The sequence below is a fragment of the Alligator mississippiensis genome, chromosome 15, assembly GCF_030867095.1.
Source record: "Alligator mississippiensis isolate rAllMis1 chromosome 15, rAllMis1, whole genome shotgun sequence".
NCBI classification, from domain to species: Eukaryota; Metazoa; Chordata; order Crocodylia; family Alligatoridae; genus Alligator; species Alligator mississippiensis.
The window spans coordinates 3589075-3606642 of record NC_081838.1 but is presented as its reverse complement, the minus strand read 5'-3'; the positions used below and the strand labels follow the sequence as shown (position 1 = coordinate 3606642).

Here is a 17568-nt window from a genome sequence, read left to right as displayed (position 1 = left end):
ACCCAGGTGTCCGGGACAGGCGTGGACAGACATCACAGACAGCTGCAGCCCATACCACAAACATATGCATGAGAACTTGGGTGGCTAGGGCACACGTGTGCATGCAGAACCCAGGCAGCCGAGACGTGTGCGTGCACAGGCAACCCAGGCATCTGGGAACTTGCATGCACTTGCCTGCACAGAACTCGGGCCGCTGGGGGACACGTGTGCATGTTTGTGTGCACACACAACTCAGGGGTTTGGGGGACACCTGCATGCACATACAGAACCCCGGCATCCAGGGCACACCCCCCCCCCCAAGGCCCCCAGGAGCCTGGAACACACACACACACCCCAGGCGTCGGAGACGCCCAGAATCCAGGGGTCTGGGCCCAGTGTGTGCACACACATACACACACCTACATACATACACACACAATCCAGGCGTCTGGGCCACAAAGAGGACTTAGGTGTCCAGGACACACTCACACTTGCACGCGACAGAGCCCAGGGGCGGGGGGGGGGGGCACACTGAGCACCCAGGTCAGGGTCTGGGACGCAGACTCACAAACCAGGCGTCCGGGATGGACTTGTGCGCGCACCCCCGCTGTGGTGCTGGGGTCACGCGCACACCCAGGGGCGCCTGGGTTTCATGTACATCCCCCTGCCCCTGCAGCGGCGGCCGCTGGGGCTCCGTCCGGGCCCAGCCCTGGCGCCGGGGGCTGGGGCGTCCCGGCCCCGACCCTTCCCGGAGCGGGACCCTGAGGCGGGAGGGAAGGGGCCGAGGTCCCCGAGCGGCGCCGCTCCCCTGCCCGGGCCGGGCACGGAGCCGGGGAGACAGAGCCGCGGTTCCTCCCCGCCCCCGCGTACCTGGCGGCGGCCGGGCGGCTGCTCCGCTCCCCTTCCCTTCCCCTTCGTGCCCTGCCCGCGCCGGGCGCCGAGCTCCACCTCCCCCGGCCGGCCGGCCGAGCCCCCCGCCCGGCCCCGGCCCCGGCCCCGGCCCCGGCAGGGAGACAAAGGAGCCGGGCGGCCGCGCTCCCTCCCCGCCGCCTGGCCGCGGCCCCGGACACTCCCCCGCCGCGGGTTACGTGTGTCCGCCGCGCGGCCGCGGGGATTGGCGGCGCCGGGCCGGACCGGGGGCTCCGGGGGGCGCTGCGCGGGCTTTGCGCGCTATTTTCAGCCCCTCGCGCGCCGCCCAAGATGCGCGGGGCGCTGCTGGCGCTGGCGCTGCTGGCGCTGGGCGGGGGGGGGCGGCCGGCGGGCGCGGAGCGGGAGCGGGAGCGGGAGCGGGCCCCCGCGGACCGGGACCGGGACCGGGAGCGGGAGCGGGCCCCGCTGCGCGAGCGCTTCAAGGTAGTCTTCGCGCCCGTGGTCTGCAAGCGCACGTGCCTCAAGGGGACCTGCCGCGACCGCTGCCAGCCCGGCTCCAACATGACCCTCATCGGCGAGAACGGCCGCGCCGCCGACACGCTCACGGGCTCCGGCTTCCGCGTGGGTGAGGGGACCCTCGCGTCCGGGGCGCGCCCCCACCCCCCACGGGACCCTCGCGTCCGGGGCGCGCCCCCACCCCCCCACAGGACCCTCGTGTCCAGGGTGCACCCCCACCCCCCCACGGGACCCTCCTGTCCAGGGTTCACCCCCCACCCCCCACAGGACCCTCACATCCAGGGTGCACCCCCACCCCCCCACGGGACCCTCCTGTCCAGGGTTCACCCCCCACCCCCCACAGGACCCTCACATCCAGGGTGCACCCCCACCCCCCCACGGGACCCTCCTGTCCAGGGTTCACCCCCCACCCCCCACAGGACCCTCACGTCTGGGGCACACCCCCACCCGCCACGGGACCCTCGCGCCCGGGGCGCGCCCCCACCCCCCACGGGACCCTCGCGTCCGGGGCGCGCCCCCACCCCCCACGGGACCCTCGCGTCCGGGGCGCGCCCCCACCCCCCACGGGACCCTCGCGTCCGGGGCGCGCCCCCACCCCCCACGGGACCCTCGCGTCCGGGGTGCGCCCCCACCCCCCCCACAGGACCCTCGTGTCCAGGGTGCACCCCCACCCCCCCACAGGACCCTCCTGTCCAGGGTTCACCCCCCACCCCCCACAGGACCCTCACATCTGGGGCACACCCCCACCCGCCACGGGACCCTCGCGCCCGGGGTGCACCCCCCCACGGGACCCTCACGTCCAGGGTGCACCCCCACCCCCCCACGGGACCCTCCTGTCCAGGGTTCACCCCCCACCCCCCACAGGACCCTCACGTCTGGGGCACACCCCCACCCGCCACGGGACCCTCGCGCCCGGGGTGCACCCCCCCACGGGACCCTCACGTCCAGGGTGCACCCCCACCCACCCACAGGACCCTCATATCTGGGGTGCACCCCCATGGGACCTTCATGTCCAGGGTGCACCCCCACCCACGGGACCCTCATGTCTGGGGTGCACCCCCACCCACCCACCCATGGGACCCTCACATCTGGGGCATGCCCTTACCCCCCTACAGGACCCTCGTGTCCAGGGTGCACCCCCCCACGGGACCCTCACATCTGGGGCACGCCCCCACCCACCCAAGGGACCTCACATCCGGGGTGCACCCCCACCCACCCATGGGACCCTCGCATCCAGGGTGTGCCCCCACCCACCCATGGGACCCTCACGCCCAGGGTGCACCTCCCTACCCATGGGACCCTTGCGTCCAGGAGTGCACCCCCTACCCACAGGACCCTTGCGTCTGGGGTGCACCCCCCACCCACGGGACCCTAGAGGGAGGGGACCCTTGTGTCTAAGCCTGCATCCCCCACGGGACCCTTGATCGAGGGGACTCAGGTGTCCAAGGGTGCAGCCCTCCACAAGACCCTAGAGCGAGGGGACCCACATGTCCGGGGCACGACCCCCAGAGACCCGAGGGGCTGACCCAGAGCCAGAGGGAACGCAGGCGTCGGGGGGCTGCAGCCCACCCCCCGCAATGGGAGGGGACCCAGGTGTCGGAGCTGCCAGGCCGCCCCCCTGGCATGACAGAGCGGGACCCAGGCACTGACCAGCCCTGAGCTGGAGGGGACCCGGGCATCTGGGCTCCCAGCCCCCTCCCGCTCTTGCCCCCCAGGCCCCTCCCCTCCCAGAGCTGGAGGTAAGCCCGCACGGCCTTGCACATGCGTGTGTCTGTGAACACACGTGCACCTGCCCCCACCCCACGTCAGAGCTTCCACCAACCCCACCCCCCTCCAGGGGGAAAGTCTGAGCTCAGCCCTGGCCCGGGCCCAGCCACACACACACACACACGCCTACACACACACATGCACATGCACATGCGTTGGCACACATGGTCACTGGGGCCTGGCCAGCACAAGCCTTGGCCAGCACGGACACGCACACACAGGGCCCAAGTGTCTGGGACAGACACACACACCCAGACACACAGAACCCAGGTGTGAGGCCAAGACACACACACAGAATCCAGGCATCTGATGCACACACACATGCGCTTGCACACACTCGGACACACAGAACTCAGGTGTGTGTGATGAACACACACAGAGTCCAGGCATTTCAGTCATGTGTGCATGCACACACACACACAACCCAGGTGGCTGGCACACACACACATACAGGGAACCCAGGCATTTGGTGCATACACACACATACGCCCCCCCCAGGCATTTGTTTCTCTTGCACACAGACGTGCACACGCACAAAGAGAGAACCCAGGTGTTCAGGACACAGACACTGAATCCAAGCATTTCAGTTACACACGCGCGCACACACATACAGCCCCCCAGGTGTCTGAGACCCCCCCCCCACACACACACACAACCTGGATGTCTGGGACACACACACACAGAAACCAGGCATCCAACGTGACATACAGACACACTTGCTCACGTGCACAACTGCGCACACTTGGGTCTAGCCAGCATCCTGGAAAGAACCCAGGCGTCCTGGTTCCTCCCCACCCCCGTGCTTTAAGCCACCAGACCCCACGCCCCCCCCCCAGGTTCCCCGGGGGCTGGGGGTGAGAGCAAGGGGGGCGGGAGCCTGGACCCTGTCTCCCCTCCAGCCCGGGGGCCAGGGGAGAGCACGGGGGGGGGCGCGCCGGGACGCCTGGGTTCTGCAGCCCTGACTCAGGCAGGATGTGGGGCTGCGGGTTTGCGGGCGAGGAGCCCGGGGCCATTTCCCGGCCGTGCCAGGGTCACCCTGCGGCCTCCGCCCCAGAGCTGGAGGGAGCCCAGGGTCCGGGCGCCCAGCCCCCTGCTCTCCTCCTGCCCAGACAGGCAGAGAACAGAACCGGGCGGCCGGCGGCCAGCCCGCTGTTCTGAGCCAGGCGGGCCTCCGCTGCCCTGCCAGCGCTGGAGACAGCCCAGGCACCCGGGCCCCTGGTCCAGCCCAGGACCTGCTGGGGGGGCAGGCAGCCCAGACACCTGGGATCCTGCCCAGCTAGGGGTCGATGCTGGGGGCCCGCGCACCCGGGTTTTCTCCCGCTCTGGGAGGGGAGTGGGGCTTGGGGGTGCAAGTTGTGTGGGGGACTGGGCACCCGCATGCCTGGGTCCCCTCCCAGCTGGGGGGTGATTGCAGGGTGCTGGGGGGCACCCAGACACCTGGATCCCCTCCCAGCTGGGGGGCTGTTGCGCGTGGCCCAGATGCTTGGGTTCCCTCCCAGCAGGGGGGTGATTGCGGGGCACTGGGGGGGGGCCCGGATGCCTGGGTCCCATTCTCACGGCTCCCCCCCCCTCGTAGTGGTGTGCCCGCTGCCCTGCATGAACGGGGGCCAGTGCACGTCGCGCAGCCACTGCCTCTGCCCCCCCGAGTTCACGGGGCGCTTCTGCCAGGTGCCGGCCGGGCGCCAGGGCGCGGGGGGGGCCGGGGCGGGCACGGAGGAGGCCGCGGCGGGCGCCAAGCAGGTGCAGGCCGTCTACGCCGTGCAGGTCATCGCTGACGGCCACGACCCCCCCGCCCATGGCCCCAAGGCCACGCTCGGCCATGCCACCTTCACTGTGCCCCTCGGGCCCGGGCACCACTCCGCTGAAGGTACTGGGAGGCCTGGGCGGGGTGGGGGGTTCTGAGTGGGGGGGGATGAGGGGGTCCCAGGGGGGTGGGAGGGGTCAGGGGTCCTGAGTGGGAGCAATAGGGCGGTCCAGGCAGGCTTGAGAGGGTCCCTGGGGGGGCAGGAGGGGATGAGGGTCCTGAGAGGGGGGAATGGGGGGCCCTGGGGGGCTTGAGGGAGTCTCAGTGGGATGGGAAGGGTCAGGGGTCCTGAGTAGGGAGAAATGAGGGGCAGAGGGGGTCCCAGGGGAAGGAGGGGGGGAGGTCCTGTGGTGGGGGCTGGAGGTGGCAGGGGGTTCCTTGAGGAGCATGAGGGAGTCCCAGGGGGCAGGAGGGGAGAGGGGGGCCTGAGTGAGGGGGCACAGGAGGGTCCCAGGGAGTCTTGGGAGGGTTCCAGGAGGGGGTGGGGGTCCTTTGTGGGGGGGGCAGGAGGATCCTGGGGGGGCTTCAGGGGGTCCCGGCTCTTGCATGGGGGGGCTGGTGGGAACAGGGGGGTCCCAGGGTGCAGGAGGGGGTGGGGGTCCTGCATGCAGGGGTCTGCAGCCCCGTGACCCCTTTTGCCCCTAGTCCAGGTGCACCCCCCCCTGGTGAACGTACGAGTCCACCACCCCCCTGAGGCCTCTGTGCAGGTGCATCGCATCGACGGGCTGGGGGCCGAGGTGGGGGGCCCGGGCGCTCCCCAGCACCTCATCCCCCACCCTGGACACAAGCCCCCAGCCCCCCACGCCCGGCCCCACACCCCCAAGCCGCTGGGGCGCTGCTTCCAGGAGACCTTGCCCAAGCAGTCGGTGAGTGGGGGGCACTGGGGGGGCCCGCTGGGGGGGCTGTGGCCACCTCTCACCTCCCCCTGTGCCCCCCAGTGCGGCAGCAACCCCCTGCCCGGCCTGACCAAGCAGGACGACTGCTGCGGGAGCATCGGCGCATCCTGGGGCCAGAGCAAGTGCCACAAGTGCCCCCACCTCCAGTGTGAGCCCCCCAGGACCCCCGCCGAGTCCCCGGGAACCCTCTACACCACCCCTGGCACCCCCAGCCCCCCTTGCCCCCACACCACCCCTGGGTCTGCCCAGACCTCCCCCCATACCACCCCTGGCACCCCCAGACCCCCCCGATCTACCTGGCCCCCCCCCAGGCCCCCTGTACCACCCCTGGGACCCCCTGACCCCCCCAGTTCCCCTGGAACCCTCCCTAGACCCTCCTGCCCCCCAATCCCCCTGTGTCCCCCCAGACCCCCTTGATCCACCTGGGCCCCTACTTGCACCCCCAGGCTAACCCTGGGACCCCCAGACCCTTCTGCCTCCCCCCAGATGCCCCTGGGCCCCCCCAGACCCAACTTCCCCCCAATCCCTCTGGGTCCCCTCAGCCCCCCCAGACCAGCCCAGCCCCCTCCAAACCCTCCAGCCCCCCCTACCCCAGCTGGGACCCCCACCCCACTTTGGGCTCCCCCAGTGCCCTGTGGCCCTCTCGGCCCCTCTCTAACCCCCTTGCCCCCCCCCCCCGATGACTTTCCCAGTTGCCTCTGGGCTGCCGCCTGCAAGGAATTTGCCCCCCCTCCCCCCACGTGGGGCAGCTGGGGGGGTGGGCAGGAGCAGGGATGGGGGGACAGGGGGGTGTTCATTGCCTTGTCTGTCCCCCCCCCCCCCCTCCGGCTGCCACCCCTCCCCTCGCATTCCTTCCATGGCCCCTCCCTGGCGGCGCGGCCCAGACACCGGGGCCCGGGCCAGGCCCACGCAGCTCCGGAAACCGGGCGGCCGCCCCCCCAACTCACAGCCCCCTCAGACAGGGGGGAACCCAGGCAGCCAGCCCCTCCCCCTCCCCTCACCCCCGTCCCCAGACAGGGGGGAACCCAGGTGTCGGGGCTGTGTTGCAGACACGGGCGTGCAGAAGACGGGCCCGATCCGGGGGGAGCAGGGGGGCGACTGCCCCCAGGGCTACAAGCGCCTCAACAGCACCCACTGCCAGGGTACGGGGGGTGTTGTGTAGCCGGGGTGGGGGGTTCCCTGGGGAAGACGGGGGGGCTTGTGTTCGGGTGGGGGTTGCTCTCTGGCTGTACAGTGTGTGGTTGTGGAGTAGTGTCAGGTTGTACGGCTGTGCGTGGCTGTGCAGTTGTCTAGTGTGTGGCTGTGTGCTGTTGTGTAGTGGCGTGGCGTGCGTCTCCCTGCAGACATCTACAGGTACGCACTGCCAGGGCTACGTGTGGTTGTGTGGCTGTGTGCAGTCGTGCAGCCGTCTGTTGTGCGTCCCCCGCACACATCAACCCTTGTGTGCTGCTTGTACAGCTGTGTGTGGTTGTGTAGCTGTCTGGTTGTATGCAGCGGCGTGCGCTTGTGCAGCCACGTGTTGTGCGTCCCTGCAGACATCAACGAGTGTGCGCTGCCGGGCGTGTGCGCACTGGGCGACTGCCTCAACACCCAGGGCAGCTTCCGCTGCGCGTGCAAACCTGGGCACGTGCTGGCGCCGTTGCGCACCCAGTGTGTCCGTACGTATGGGGGGGTCTGAGAGTCTGTGGGGGGGCTGAGTGGGGGGGCTGTTAGGCTGGGGGCTCCACTGAGGGGGGGCTCTGGGGGCTTTTGGGGGGCTGGGGGTCTATGGGGGGGCACAGGGTGGGGGCTGCCAGGAGCAGAGGGGGGGTCTGAGCTCAGCAGGGGGTGGTGGCAGGCCTGGGGGGGTCCAGCCGGGAGTTTGGGGGTGTCTGGTGGGGCTGGGGGGTGCCCAGTGACTTCCTTGTCCCCCAGCGGAGAAGCCAGAGGAGAAGAGCCTGTGCTACCGCCTGGTGAGCGCCGAGGGCTGCCAGCACCCACTGCCCACGCGGCTCACGCGCCAGACCTGCTGCTGCAGTGTGGGCAAGGCCTGGGGCGCCCGCTGCCAGCGCTGCCCAGCCGACGGCACCGGTAGGCACTGCTGGGGGGAAACGCGCAGCGCGGGGGGCACCACGGCAGGAAGCTCGCAGCGCTGACGTGGTGCCCCCCCCCCCCCCCCCCAGCGGGGTTCAAGGCCATCTGCCCAGCGGGCAAGGGCTACCACATCCTGACCTCGCACCAGACACTGACCATCCAGGGCGAGACCGACTTCACCCTGCACCTGCACCCTGATGGCGCCGCTGGCCTGCCCCCCCCGGGGCCCCCCCGCCCGGCCCCCAGCCCCCCTGTGCCTGGCCCCCCACCCCTTGACCTCCCAGGTCAGTGCCGGACCCCACAAGCCTCCCTGAACCCCCCCAGGGACCCCCGAGTGATGCCCTCTGACCCCCCAGACCTTCTCCAAGGCCCCCCCATCTCAGTGCTGGACCCCCCCACACCCCCTGACCCTCCAGGGCGCCCCCGACCCCTCAGGGCAGTGTCAGAGCCCCCCGCCTCTAAGCCCCCAGAGCCCCTCCAATGCCCCCTCTGGACCACCCAACCCCCCAGACCAGTTGCAGACCCCCTGTGACCCCCCCCGACCTCCTCAGCCCTCCCTGCCCCCCTAGGTCAGTACTTCCCCATGGACCCCATTTCTCCAGGGGGGGCAAGTGTCCAGGGACCCCCCCAAACCCCCCTCCATTCTCACTGCTGCTGTCTGCTCTCTCTTCCAGTCGTCAGCCCCGCAGCCATGGTGAGTGGGGACCTGGGGGGTGGGGGGTGGGGGTGGGGGAGGGGCAGAGCCCCCCTTAATGTCCCCCTCCCCAGCTCCCGGCGTATTCGACCAACTCCGAGGAGCAGTTGGTGGATCAGTTCTACTACAGCCCCACGACGCCCGGCGCCCGCTACCCCGGTAAGGCAAAGTTTTGGGGAAGCTGGCAGCACTGGGGGCACTGCAGGGGGGAAGATCACAGCACTGGGAGGGCTGGGGGCACTGTTGGGGGGGAGCTTGCAGCATTGGGGGCACTGCTGGGGGAATCTCGCAGCGCCAGTGACCCCCCCCGGCCCCCCCAGAGGTGGTGGCGCGGCCCACGACGGCCATGGTGTGGCAGGTGGCGCCGGAGCAGTTCACCCGCAGCGCCGTGGAGATCGCCCCCACCCAGGTCACCGGTGAGTCCCGCCCCGAGAACCCGGGCATCTGGGCTGCCAGCCCCCCCGCTCGCACCCACGGGACCCCCTAATTCAGCCCCCCCTTGCCTTCCTGGGTGTGTGTGGGGGCATCCCAGGAGTGGGGGGGCTGCTGCTAAACCCTGTGCCCCCCCTCCCCATGCCTGTGCCCATGCCTATGTACATATCTGGGCCCACGCTCACGCCTGTGTCTGCGTCTGTGCTCGTGTGCGTGTCTGTATCTGTGCGCACGCCCATGTTCACATCTCTTTGTGTCTGTGCCCATGTCTGCCCGTGCGTGCAGAGACAGATGAGTGCAAGCTGAACCGCAACATCTGTGGGCACGGGGAGTGCATCATGGGCGCTGCTGGCTACACCTGCCTCTGCTACTCGGGCTACCGCTGGCACCCGCAGCGTCGTTTCTGCACTGGTAGGCTGCCTTGCACGAGAGCTGGGCCTCGCACGGGGGCCAGGCCTGCTGTGCCACCCCTCTGCAGGCTGGGGAGGAGGCCAGGGCGTGGGGGTAGGATCTGTTCATGTGACATGGTAGGATAGGGGGGTGTGCACATAAGTGTGCAACGTGCATGTGTCATGGTGCGTATACCTGTGGTACACAGGAGGGCACATGCTCCCACTTAGAGGGTGTGACACGTGTGCAGCTGCAGGGGTTGGTTGTGCGTTACGCATGGGTGATTTGCCCACATGTCTCTATAGGAGGCGTGCGATGTGCATGTGACCAGTCATGGCCCCGTAGGTGTACATGCGTGTGACACGTGTGAGATATCATCTCCCTGGAGGAGGTGTGCAACACATGCAACACGTGCAACACTTTACCTTCCCATGGCGCTTCCATGTAGTAGGCATGTGACATGCATGTGACCCATCACTTTCTCATATGCGTGTGACACACGTGCGTGTGCAACACGTCACCTCCTATGGGAGGCACAGAACATAGATGACACATTTTACATATCATGTCCCTGTAGGACTGCAACACACGTGCAGCCCATGTACAACATCTCACTGACCCCATAGGAGGTACAGGACACACGTGCAAAACATCACTTTCCTATAGGAGGTGTGCAACACACATGCAACACATTTCCTCCCTCATAAGTATGGAACACGTGGCATGTCACATCCATATAGGAGGTGTGCAATGTGCAACACATCACCTCCCCGTAAGAGGCATATGATACATGTGTGATGTCACATTTCTATAGGAGATGTGACATTTGTGCAACACACGTGCAACACGTCACCTCCCCGTAGCAGACATGCAACACCTGTAAAATGAGTCACGTCCCTATCTCGGAGGTGTGTGACACGTGTGAGGCACATACGACACATCACCTCCCCTTGGAGGCATGTGACACGTGCAACACACATGAACACTCCCCAGGGCCACGGGGAGGTCCGGGGGCTCGTGGGGGGGTCACTCAGCATCTCTCCCCCCACCCCCCATGCGCAGATGTGAATGAGTGTGAGGCGGAGCCGTGCGGGCTGGGCAAAGGCGTGTGCATGAACACAGGTGGCTCCTACAACTGCCACTGCAACCGCGGCTACCAGCTCAAGGTGCACAAGGGCGTGCGCTCATGTGTCGGTGAGTCCTCGTGCAAGGGGTCTCAGCCCCGCCCCACCGCCGAGCTGGCGAGAACCCAGGTGTCTGGGCTCCCGTCCTGCCCTGCTCACACCCGTCTCCCCCTCCCTCCCCCAGACATTGACGAGTGTGCAAAGCCCCATGTGTGCGGGGACGGTGGCACGTGCACCAACTACCCCGGGCACTACAAGTGTGACTGTCGCCCTGGTTACCGTGTCAAGTCCTCGCGCCAGCCCCTCTGCAAAGGTACCCACCAAGGCCCCAGGCGTCCGGGCCCCCAGGCTCCCCTCCCCTCCCCTCGCAGGGCTGGAGGGGCCCCAGGGGCCCGGGCCCCCAGCCCTACCTCCCGCTGTCTCCTGCAGACATGGACGAGTGCGAGGAGTCCCCGTGCAAACACGGCTGGTGCGAGAACCTGCCCGGCTCCTTCCGTTGCACCTGCCAGGACGGCTTCGCCCCCGCGCCCGACGCCCGCTCCTGCCTCGGTAACACCCCCGTGCCTGGGACCCGGGCATCCCCTGCTCTCACCCCCCCACCCCCCATCAGGGAACCCGCGTGTCCTGACCCCCGCTCGTGCCTGCAGATGTAAACGAGTGCGAGGGGGGGACGCGGTGCCCCCACGGCGTGTGCGTGAACACACTCGGCTCCTACAAGTGCCAGTGCCCAGCTGGGCTGCGTGCGCGCAAGGACGGGCCCCGCTGCGAGGGTGAGCGAGGGGGCACGGGGGGGAGCTGGGGGGATCACAGGAATCATGGAGGGGCTGGGGGTCATGTAGGGTCCTTGGGGAAGGGGCTGGGGCATTGTGGGGATCATGTAGGGGTCACAGCGAGGCTGGGGGCAGGGGGTCATGGGGAGCTTTGGGGGGGTTGTTGGGGAGTTGTGGGGTGTCATGAGGGGCTGTTGGGAGTCACAGAGGGCTGGGAGGTTATTGGGGATATCTAAAGCAGCTGGGGAGTTTGGGGGGGGCGTGCAGGGGCTGGGGCATTGTGGGGGGGGTTATGGTGGGGCACCAGTGGGGCTGGGCGTCATGGAGGAGTCAGAGGGGGGGATGGGGTGGGGGAGGGGATGGGGGTCACAGGGTCATGGGGTGGGAGAGGAGTTGGGGGGTTGCTGGCAGGTCACGCAAGGGTCATGGGGTCACCCCCCCCCGTTCCCCCACAGACATCAATGAGTGTGAGTTCCCAGCGGCCTGCGTGGGCGGCGAGTGTGTGAACACGCTGGGCTCGTACCGCTGCCTCTGCCGCCCCGGCTACCGCCTGCTCAATGGGCGTCGCTGCCAGGGTGAGCGCCCGCCACGTTGCACAGGGACTAGGGTGGGCACGGGACAGCCTCGGGCGTCGCACAACAGAGCCCTGGAGCTATGGGGTGGCCTTGTGTGTCACACATTGGTGTCCTGGAGCCACAGGGAGGGGCACAGGGTGGCCTCGTGCATTTGCACAAGGGAGTCCTAGAGTCATGGGGTCAGTATGGGGCAGCCTTGTGCTTCGCACAATGGAGCCCTGGGGCCATGGGGCAGGCACAGGGTGGCCTCGTGCATTGCACAAGGGAGTGCCGGGGTGCAGGGACTAGCACGGCACATGGGCCCCCGGGGCATCGCACAGGAGCCTGCAAGCTGGCACATGTGGGTGGCATACACCAGGGTTTGGCCATGTCGCGCGGGTGGTTTGTGCAAGGCTCTCAGAAGCATACAAACACCCCCCCAGACATCGACGAGTGTGCGCAGGGACCCTGGGCTCTGCCTGCCCCACGGCACGTGCGAGAATGTGGACGGCTCCTACGTGTGCACGTGCGAGGAGGGCTACGCCCCCACCGAGGACCGGCACAGCTGTGAGGGTGAGCCTGGGGCCCCCGATCCTGGGGAGTCCCTGGCTGGGGGCCTGTCTGCTCCCCGGGGGCCCCAATCCAGACCTGACCCTGCGCTACCCCCTCCGGGGCCGGGACGGTATGATTCCATTGGGGTTCTGGCTGGGGCAGGGGGTGGGGACGAGGCAGGGGCCCCGATCCGGGCCCGATCCTGACGCCCCGCACCCCTGCAGCGCTGGAGCCGCTGGTGCACAAGAAGGAGTGCTACCTGAACTTCGACGACACCGTCTTCTGCGACAGCGTCCTGGCCACCAACGTCACGCGGCCCGAGTGCTGCTGCTCCCTGGGCGCCGGCTGGGGCGGACCACTGCGAGATCTACCCCTGCCCCCGTGCCCGGCTCCGGTACCTGTCCCCCCCACCCGGGCGCCTGGCTTTTCTCCAGCTCTGGGTGGAGAGTGGGGGCTGGGGGGAGAGCGGGGGCAGGGGGGGCTGGAGGCCTGGATGCCTGGGGTCCCTCCAGCTCTGGGAGGGGGTTGACACGCCCCGGCCCCTCACCCTCTGCCCCCCCCCCAGCCGAATTCCACTCTCTCTGCCCCGACGGGAGGGGCTTCATCCTGGACGACAACATCCTCAACTACGGCATCCCGGCGCACAGGGGTGAGTCCCCGGGACACAGGCGTCGGGAGAGGGGTGGGGGCGGTGGATGGAGGGGGAATTCCAGGCCCACGCTACCACCCTCCAATGCAAGGGGCTAGGGCAGACCCCAGCCCCGAGCCGGCTGCCTCCGTTCTACTCGGCTGCCGGCATGTCCCCCCCCAGAGCCAGCTGCATTGCAGCCCTGTGTCCCCAGTGCCCGAGACCCCACCCCAGAGGCAGCCACATCTCTGTTACGCTCAGCTGCCAATACCCCTGCCCCAGCCCTGAGCCGGCTGCCTCTGTTCTACTCAGCCACTGGCACATCCCACCCCAGAGCCAGCTGCAGCACAGACCCACACCCCCAGAGCCAGCATCCCCCCACCCCAGAGCCAACCACATTGTAGCCCCGAGCCCCCCAACCCCCCGGCTCCGCGCCCCCCACCCAAAGCAAGCGCTGAGGCCCCGGCCCCGCAGACATCGACGAGTGCTCGCTGTTCGGCGCCGAGATCTGCAAGGAGGGCAAGTGCGTGAACACGCAGCCGGGCTACGAGTGCTACTGCAAGCAGGGCTTCTACTACGACGGCAACCTGCTGGAGTGCGTGGGTGAGCGCCCCCTCGCCCCGGGGGGCCGGTCCCAGCCAGGGGGGCCGCGCTCTGGACTCGATCCTGGGGCCCAGGCTGGGGGGGATGAGGGGGGACCTGTGGGAAGGGGCTAGTCTCTGAGCCCCCCCCCCCCCCCCCAGATGTGGATGAATGCCTGGACGAGTCGAACTGCGTGCACGGCATGTGCGAGAACACGCGCGGCTCCTACGTGTGCACCTGCCCCGCCCCCACCGTCTACCACCCCCACCACAAGAAGTGCCTCCTGCCCGGGGAGCTCGGTGAGTGCCCCCCCCCCCCCCCACCCGGAGAACCCAGGCGTCCTGCCCCCCCCCCGCCCCCGCCAGAGATCCCAGACATCTGGGCTCGCCCCCGTTGCCATGGTAACCCCATGCCCTCCCCCCAGACGTGGACGAGTGCCGGGACCCCGGGGCCTGCCGCCACGGGCGCTGCATCAACACGCTGGGGTCCTACGTGTGCGAGTGCAGCCCCCCCCGCGCCTCGACCCCAGCGGGCGCGACTGCGTCCTGCCCGACACCCAGGCAGGTCAGGCACAGGGCGGCGGGAGCACGAGCGTGCAGCCCCGGGGGCAAGCGTGCAACACAAGCCTCCCCTGGCGGGAGTGTGCGAGGCTCAGTGGGGAACGTGTGCAGTGTACTTGTGAGCGTGCAACTCCCTAGTTGTGAGTGTGCACCCCAACCATGCACATGCCCCCACCCGTGAGCGCCCCTTGCACACCTGTGAGTGTGCAACCCCCTCCCAGCCCCCCTCCTCCAAACCCCTGTCCATGGTGCCCAGCTGGGCCCTATGTGTGCCCTCATGTCCCGCAGGTGTGAGCTAATGAGGCCCTCGCACACTCACTTTCCCCTTTTGTACTTACCCCTTGCACACTCACTCCTTGCATACTCCCCCATTTACACATCCCTCTTGTACACTTCCCCTTGTACTCACCTCTTGTGCACTCACTACCTTCTTGCACACTCATCCCTTGCACACTTCCACCTTACACTCCCCTGCACACTCTCTTCCGCTTGCAGTCACCCCCTTGCACACTGTCTTTGCACATTGATCCCCTTACACACATACATACCTCTTGCACTCTCCCCCTGGCATACTTACCCCCTTGCGCACTCACCCTTTGGCACACTCCCCCCAGCACACTCCCCCCTTTCACTCCCCCCGGCACACTCACCCCTGGCACACTCCCTCCCCCAGACCGGGCAGGCGAGCGGCGTGACGTGTGCTGGCAGCGCCGGGGCGAGGACGGGATGTGCGCGGGGCCGCTGGGCGCTGGAGCCGTCACCTTCCACGAGTGCTGCTGCCGCCGCGCCCGCGCCTGGGGGCACCAGTGCAGACCTTGCCCCCCCCGCGGCCCCGGTGAGCTGCTTGCACGCGCAGGGCCCAGCCTGGGGGGTGGAGGGGACCTGATCCTGGCAGTCCAGACCTCATCCCACTGTGGGTGTGGGGGGGCCTGATCTTAGTCGGAGTGTGCTCCTGATTTGGGCCCAATCCTGGAGTGGGGGGGTGATCCTGACAGGGGGGTGGTCGCAATCCTGGGGGGGCTTGATCCTAGTAGGGGAGGTGTGGTCCTGATTTGGGCCCAGTCCTGGGGTGCCAGCTGGTTTGGGGGGGGCTGATCCTGGCAGAGAAGCACGGTCCCGATCCTGGGGTGGGGGCCTTGATCTTGGCAGGGGTGTGTGGTCCTGATCCTGGGGCGGGGTGGGGGGCTCCTGACCCTAGCGGTGTTGTAGGGGGCAGGGGCTTGACCCCGGGGTCGGAGGTGTGATCCTGATTCAGGCCCATCCTGGGACACCAGCCAATTTGGGGGGGGGGCAGGGGGAGAGGTCCTGCTCCTGGAGGGTGCCGGGGTGCGGGAGGGCCCTGATCCTGGCACAGGGCTGTGGTCCAGATCCGGGCCCACTCCTGGGGAGGCGGAGAGGGGCCGGGGCTGCACATGGCTTGACTCGGGGATGCCCGGTCCCCCAGCAGGGCAGCAATGCCAGTCGTCGCAGAGCGAGAGCAACTCCTTCTGGGAGATCAGCCCCCTCTTCCTGGGCAAGGGCCGCAAGGGTGAGTGCGACGGACCCCCGAGCCCCGACCCCCTGGTGCTGGGGCCCTCCTTTCTACTGGGGTGGGATGCGTCCCACCCCAGAGCCAGCTGCATCTCAGTCTCACCACTCCCCCCCGCTCCCAACCAGAGGATGACAGCTCGGATGAGGACTCTGACGAGTGTCACTGCCTGAACGGCCGCTGTGTCCGCACCTACCATGGAGCCGTGTGCGAGTGCCCGGCCGGCTTCCAGCTCGACGCCAGCCGCACCCGCTGCCTCGGTCAGCCCCCAGATGCCTGGGTTCTCTCCCAGTACGGGGAGGGGAGCGGGGGTGTGGGGCGCCGGACATGTGGGGTCTCAGTACGGGGAGGGGAGCGGGGGTAAGGGGCGCCGGACACGTGGGGTGTCAGTACGGGGAGCGGGGGTGCGGGGCTGCGGGGCGCCGGACACGCGGGGTCTCAGTACGGGGAGGGGAGCGGGGGTGAGGGGCGCCGGACACGTGGGGTGTCAGTACGGGGAGCGGGGGTGCAGGGCGCCGGACACGTGGGGTGTCAGTACGGGGAGTGGGGGTGCAGGGCGCCGGACACGTGGGGTGTCAGTACGGGGAGCGGGGGTGCGGGGCGCCGGACACGTGGGGTGTCAGTACGGGGAGTGAGGGTGCGGGGCGCCGGACACGTGGGGTCTCAGTACGGGGAGCGGGGGTGCGGGGCGCCGGACACGTGGGTGCTCTGCCCCGTGACTCCCGTCTCCCCCCAGACATCGACGAGTGCCGGGAGCTGAACCAGCGGGGGCTGCTGTGCAAGACGGAGCGCTGCGTCAACACCAGCGGCTCCTACCGCTGCACCTGCAAGCCCGGCTACGTCCGCTCGCGCCCCCACGGCGGGCTCTGCCTGCCCCAGCGCCGCCGGTAACCCCCCGGGCCTGACCCCGACCCCCTCCCCCATTTTATAAGGGCCAGAAAAGGGGCATTTGGGGGGATTTTCCCCCCCACCTTTCTATTTTTTACTCTCGCGGGTTTTTTATGCTTTTCCTCCTCTTTGCCCCCGTTTCCACAGCAACCGGGAGGGGTTACCCCCCCCACGTGTGGCAGGCGGGGGGATGGAGTTTGTAAATAAGAGCTAACGAAGGACAGTGACGCTGTTTTAATTAATTAAAGGAAGGGAGAGGATCCCAGCAGCCGCGTGTGGAGTGCGTGTGTCTGGAGGAGGAGGGGGGGGGACACGACGACACTGGGGGCTTGCAAACATGATGTCAGCAGGTTTCCCAGCATGCCCTGTGGAAGAGGGTGGACTACAACTCCCAGCTGCCCTTGGCGCCAGCCCCCACAATGCACCACGGCAGGGTAGAGCCCTGTCCCTTCCCCCTAAATGCCTGCAAACTACCCTTCCCATGATGCCTTAGGGGGCTTGAGCCTTCCCTTCCCAAAATGCACTGGGTGCTGGTCCCACCCTGCATCAGGACAGGGTCCAAGCTGCAGTTCCCAGGGTGCTCTGCGGCTCCGGCCTGCCAGGCCCACAATGCACAGTGGCAAGGCAGGGTCCTGGCCCCGCTCCAGACTACCTTTCCCATGAAGCTTTGCAGTCCCATGCTACACCTGGTCCCGGGGAGGGCGCGGGACTGCATATCCCATAAAACCCCACGCGCTGGAGGGGAAGAGGAGGGTCAATCCATGACATCATTCTCTGCAGGCGGTTCCCGTGGTGCTTTGTGGCACCAGGAGTCAGGGACAACATTTCCCACACTGCCCTGGGGCAGAGCCGTGTCCCACAATGGGTGGTGACAGGGTGTGTTCCCAGAAGGTTTTGCGACGGGCCCGGACTCCCATTCCCACACTGCTCCGCGCTGGGGCGCGCGGACTCTACTACCCAC

At 68.4% G+C, this 17568-nt stretch overlaps 1 protein-coding gene across 1 annotated transcript; it reads left to right on the top strand.

Moving 5' to 3' along the window:
* The first annotated feature begins 699 nt into the window (after positions 1-699).
* LTBP3 (latent transforming growth factor beta binding protein 3) lies at positions 700-16875 on the top strand. The gene is given in 31 exon segments (XM_059718569.1): positions 700-1474; positions 4709-4999; positions 5582-5802; positions 5875-5980; positions 6882-6974; positions 7368-7490; positions 7747-7902; positions 7995-8189; positions 8580-8599; positions 8674-8758; positions 8920-9015; positions 9317-9442; positions 10484-10615; positions 10730-10858; positions 10975-11094; positions 11193-11315; positions 11771-11890; positions 12313-12332; positions 12334-12442; positions 12646-12773; positions 12775-12802; positions 12934-12945; positions 12987-13070; positions 13524-13652; positions 13793-13930; positions 14056-14148; positions 14151-14195; positions 14865-15026; positions 15639-15719; positions 15848-15979; positions 16456-16875. Coding segments are annotated over 31 exon segments (3747 nt in total). The 5' UTR covers positions 700-1179; the 3' UTR covers positions 16611-16875.
* Positions 16876-17568: the final 693 nt, after the last annotated feature.